The 5,719-nt window shown below is 39.9% G+C and overlaps 1 protein-coding gene across 1 annotated transcript in view; it reads left to right on the forward strand.

The window, feature by feature from the left end:
• The window catches only part of EGF (epidermal growth factor), a 148,868-nt gene that overhangs the window by 120,063 nt on the left and 23,086 nt on the right, over positions 1 to 5,719 (forward strand). The window contains exon 21 of the mRNA XM_027837576.1: positions 1,241 to 1,405. Within this exon, the coding sequence (XP_027693377.1) occupies positions 1,241 to 1,405 (165 nt within the window). The remainder of the gene's footprint in view (positions 1 to 1,240; positions 1,406 to 5,719) is intronic.

Raw genomic sequence — 5,719 nt, forward strand, 5'->3', positions numbered from 1 at the left:
TGAGAGAGAGAGAGAGAGAGAGAGAGAGAGAGAGAGAGAGAGAGAGAAAGAGAGAGAGAGGGAGAGAAAGAGATGTCTTTTTTTGTACTAATTTCTCATTGGAGGCTTTGTCAGTCAGTCAATATGTTTTTATTTTGTACCTACTTTTGGGAAGCCCTGTGCTAACCACTAGGAATACAAAGAAAAGCAAAAACACAATCCCTGACCTCAAGGAGCTTACATTCTAACCAGGTAGACAACACGCTTACAACTATGCATTTTGTTTGCAATATATCTTGTATGCAACATACTACATACACACACACACACACACACACACACACACTGAGGCACACACATGGTAAACAGGAGATAATCTCAGAAGGAAAGCACTAGCATTGAGGAGGACTGGTAAAAGTTTCTTGTAGAAAGTCAATTTGAACTAAGTGTTGAAGGATGCTGGGTGAGGAGAGAGGTTGGATAAAGAAAGGAAGAAAAATTTATTAAGGGCCTATTATATAGGCTACAACTATTATCTCATTTGATCTCTACAATAGCCCTAGGAGTTAGGTGCTATTTTTAATGTTGTCATGTCCGACTCTTTGTGACCCCATTTGGGTGTTATTTCCCCCTACTTTACAGTTGAGGAAAGTAAGGCAAACAGAGGTTACATGGTCAGATTCAAAATTGGGTCTTTGTAACTCCAGGCCCAGAACTCTATGCTGAGTAGGTACCATTTTAACAAGGTATTCTCCATACTCCACACCATTGTCGTTATTCAGAGGCCCCACATGTTCTTTTATCCCTCAGCCCACAGGTGGGGTTGGGGAGGGTTCCTCTGCAGTTCTTTCTCTTTCCTTGACCTGATTGGCTCTGCTATTTCTTAGGCTGCAGGTAATGTGGGCTGGTTTTTATATGTGGCTTTTCAGGATTTTAGACTAACAGAACCTGATCCTTAATCAATGCCTTTTAGAGGTGGAAGGCAGGTAATTCACCGTCAATCCCAGGGCAAATAGACAAAACCAAAAAACCCTCCCTGGATTAGCCTGTAAATCTCAATGACCTTCTCTGATCCATGATGGATTTCTAAGGTGACTTCGGAAAGGCAGGGGGTTGGAAACAGAGGGGCTGGGGGCTGGATTCTGACCAGATATTACTCCTGGATGCTGGGACGCGGATGGTCAGGAACTGAGGGTGGAGGAGGGGGATAGCAGGAGTGCCCTGGGAAACTGTTATTTTTCTGGGCATGTGTGTGTTACAGATGCATGGCTGGCTACGTAGGAGAGCGCTGTCAGCACAGCGACCTGGAATGGTGGGAAATGCGGCACGTGACGATGACAAAGCAGCAGAACATCACCGTGGCGGTCTGTGTGGTTGTGCTGGGGCTGCTGCTTCTCCTGGCCTTGGGGGTCACTTACTATCTCAGGTGAAACTTTTATTCTGTCAGAAATTCAGAACAAATGCTTCGTCTCCTCTTTTAACCGAGGCAAACCACCTGCGCTCAACTGAAAAACCGTGACAAGCAGAATTAGCTTTTTAAAAACAAAACTTACTAGCTGTGTGATCCTGGGCAAGTCACTTCATCCCCTTTGCCTCAGTTTCCTCATCTGTAAAATGAGCCAGAGAAGGTAATTGCAAACCGATCCAGTATCTCTGCCAAGAAAACCCCAAATGGAGTTTCAGAGAGCTTGACAGGACTGAACAACAACACTGCAATGTGCAGTTTTAGAGCTTTGCTTGGATGAGCACTGAGAGGCCGTGACTTGCCCTGGTCACACAATTAGTAAGTGTCAGAGACTCAACTGTGGTCTTCCTGATTTATAGCCCAACTCTTTATCTACTACTAGACTATACTGCATTCCTATCTTCATCATCTTCTTCTTCATCTTTATTTTGGTAAGGCAATCAAGGTCAAGTGACTTGCCCAGGGTCACATAGCTAGTAAATGTCTGAGACCAGATTTGAACTCATGTCCTGACTCCAGGGCCAGTACTCTCACCACTATGCCACCTACCTGCCCCTTAAAATTATTCTTTAAGAACCCATCCTGCTGACTTAATAGACTTGAACTCCATTATCTGGGAGCTTACATTCAAAGACAAAGCTAAATGCAAACTCTTTTGCTTAGGTTTAAAAAAAAAGCATTGCTTGAGTACAGAATGGGAGTGACAGGAAGTCCTATAAGTTCATTAAATAAATCTCTCTAAATGAGGGCAATTAGGATAATTAGGAGATTTAAACCCATGCCATAGAAGGATGGATTAAAGGAGCTGGGATAGTTAGCCTGGAGAAAGGAAGATTTAGAAGAGAGTCAGGGCTGTGTTGGTAAAAGTTTAACAACTTTAAAAAAAGGTTATTCATGATACACTTTTAAGTTTACTCTTCATCATTAACATTTTCTCCATCACCTCGACAAAACAATAAATCAAGCCCTGATTTGTAACATTTGCCAATTTCTTAGGTGTAAATGTTCACACTGAAAATTTAACCATCAACTTGAACCTAGGAGCTGGCTCCAGCATCCCAGTGGAGGGAGTTGATAATTTATCAAGTATTTGAAGGATTACCGTGTCGAAGAAAAGTCTAAACTTGGACTCAGAAGGGAAGAGTAGAATCACAGTGGAGAAGCTTCTGTAGACCTAGCTACACTTAGAATGGTTCTGCTCTATTCCATGAATATTAGCATAGGGCAGAATCTGGTGGCTACTTCTTCATAGACAATCACCCCCAATATAGCTAGGGCAGTAACATCCTGAGGCATAGAATGGACATCCAGATATTATTGGGCATCAACAACATCTTCTTTTCTTAGTCTGATGTTCAGTTGACTTTCTTAGAAGGAATATTGAACAGCTGAGACATTCATGACCCTTGGTGGTCAGAAAGAAAATAGATTATTTGCTATTACCTTTGTAATAGCTGCCTCCTTCTTTCCATCTACTCCTCTCAAAAAAAAAAAAGTTGGAGAAATTTCAGTCCATGGGCTTCTTAGTGTAATTAAGTTAGTCAGGGACTTTTCTTATTTAATGGGTGAAAGTATATTAAGCTATGGTCACGGTGCCACTACATTTCTCATGTTCTATTGACTATTTCAGAGCTCTGGATTTAAAGCTAATTGCAAATCAGTCTGTTTTCTTGACTTGGGATTTGAAAGCTAAAGCGGTTGAATGATGTATATAGGATAAATATACAAATAAAGACTTCTTCAGCTGCCCTCACACATTGTGGACTTGTACTACCCTATTCCCAAAGGCACAAGCAGAGAGGGGACTGTTTAAGTAAAAGGTTAGCGAGCATATTTTTTCTTTTCTTTTTGTGAAATCTGTCTCTATCTCTGTTTCTCTTTGTCTTTCTCTGTCTTTCTTTCTCTTTCTTCCTGTCTTTCAATAAGGGACATTCTGAACCGATTTTCTGTACTTTATCTAAAGGTTCTCTTCAGTGTAATTGCTCACCTCAACAACAAAATTTTCATTTATGGATTTGAATGGATTTGTACCACAGCCCTGGCTACATCATTCATGTAAAACTAGAACTAGTAATTTAAGCTGCTCCTCCCCTCCCCCAACACCCTTTCTCTACCATCACTGAAGCACCAAGATCAGCATTGACCTTGAAACTGCATTGTTTTTATTTTGCACGTGGGAATCCACAGGACTATAGGGTCCTACATCATGGATCTAAGTCATCTAGCTGAATCCCCTCATTTTACAGATAGGTAAACTGAGACCTGGGAACCCGGAGTGACTAGTCTAAGGTCATAGAGGTATTAATTATCAGAGGAAGGATTTGAACCTAGGTTTTCTGACTTCAGAAACATGGCTTTTTCTACAGTACTATATGCATTCATTTTCTTACTTTAAAAAATTTTATTTAGTATCTTTTATTTTTACATCACCTATGTTTCCCAATATATGTCTCTTCTCTCCACCTTCTAGAGATTACTCCTTTATAACAAAGGATAAAAAAAGAAGTGGGGCAGCTAGCTGGCAGAGTGAAAAGAATACTGGGCCTGGAGTCAGGAAGATTCATTTTCCTGAATTCAAATCTGGCGTCAGATACTTGCTAGCTGGGTGACCCTGAACAAATCACTTAACCCTGTTTGCCTCAGTTTCCTCATCTGTAAAATGAGCTGGAGAAAGAAATGGCAAACCACTCTAGTATCTTCACCAAGAAAATCCCAAATGGAGTCACAAAGAGTAAGACACAATTCAAAAACAATAACAACAGAAATAGTCCAGCAAAACTAACCAATATACAGACCAGAACTGACAACGTTCTACACCCATACCCCTATACCTCTGCAAATAGGGAAGAAACTACCTTTTCATATTTTTTCCTTTGGGATCAAGGTAGGTAATTATGATTCTATTTCTATTATTTTATTGTTGTTGGTCTTTTCTTTTATGTTGTAGTTATTGGTTTTGATTTATTCCTAGTTTTGATTACTTCACTTTGCATCAGTTCACATTACTCTTTTCACACTTCTTTGCCTTCATTATTTCTTACAGCACAATAATATTCTATTACATTTATGTACCACAGTTGGTTTAGCCACTCCCCAGTTGAAGGATATTCTACATCATTTGCACTGAAATGAGAGTTCCTGAAGGGCAGGGACCCTGTTTTTTCAGTCCTTTGTTTTATCAGTGCTTAGCACAGTTCTTGGCACACAGTAAGAACTTAATAAATGCCTTGAAATAAATAAATAAATTTTACTGTTTTTGGCTCTTTGCTAACATGAAAGGTATTACTATAAATATTTTAGAGCCTTTTAAAAAATCATTGACCTACTTGGAGTATGTGCCTGGCAATAGGATCTCTGAGATATGGAGTTCATTTACAAAGGGTTAGCAGTCACTTTTTTCCCTCTATCTCATTCCCAATCTCATCTTCCTGTATCTCTTTCCTGTATTCCCCTCTCAAATTAAGGATGTTTTAGAGTCTAAATTAGATAAAATTGCTTCTACAGATTAATATTACATAAAGCATGATTACTTCATATTTGAATACCATCTTCCCTGCAAGTAAATCAACATTTGGTACCATGGTGTCAAATAGCAGAAAAGCACTGGACAGGGAATTGGAGAACCTCCATTAGGATGCAGCTCTGCTCTACTCACCTTTGGGAATAGTGATTTGTATTCACTTAGGATCTTCAGTCCTCAATTTCCTTCTCTGTAAAAGAAATGAAGGAAACAAGCAATTATTAAGCACCTGCAATATGCTTTACAAATATCTCATTTGATCTTCACAAGAACCCTGAGATGTAGGTGCTATTTTTTAATCCTGATTTTATAGATGAGGAAACTGAGGCAAAGAGAGGTAAAGTGACTTACCCAGAGTCACATAGTAAGTATCAAAGGCCAGATTTGAACTCAGGTTTTCTTTTTCCAGGTCCATTCTGCTACCTGCCTGCCTCCAACAACAACCATGTGAGATAGGTGCTATCATCCCTGCAGTACAAAAGACTAAGGTTGACTGAGGTTAAGTGACTTGCCCAAGGGCAAATACCTAGTAAATGTATGAGGCAGGGTTTGAACTCAGGTTTTCCTGACTGAAAATCCACTGCTTTATCCACTATGCCACTTGACTACTGAGAACAATGATTTACCAAGTGCCTGCTCTTTTCAAGACCCTATGAGTAGTAGTAGTAGTAGTAGCAGCAGCAGCAGCAGCAGTAGCAGTAGTAATAGTAGTAGTAGTAGTAGTAGTAGTAGTAGTAGTAGTAGTAGTAGTAGTA

The sequence above is a fragment of the Vombatus ursinus genome, unplaced genomic scaffold, assembly GCF_900497805.2.
Source record: "Vombatus ursinus unplaced genomic scaffold, bare-nosed wombat genome assembly UNPS02014821.1, whole genome shotgun sequence".
In the NCBI taxonomy this organism is placed as follows: Eukaryota; Metazoa; Chordata; class Mammalia; order Diprotodontia; family Vombatidae; genus Vombatus; species Vombatus ursinus.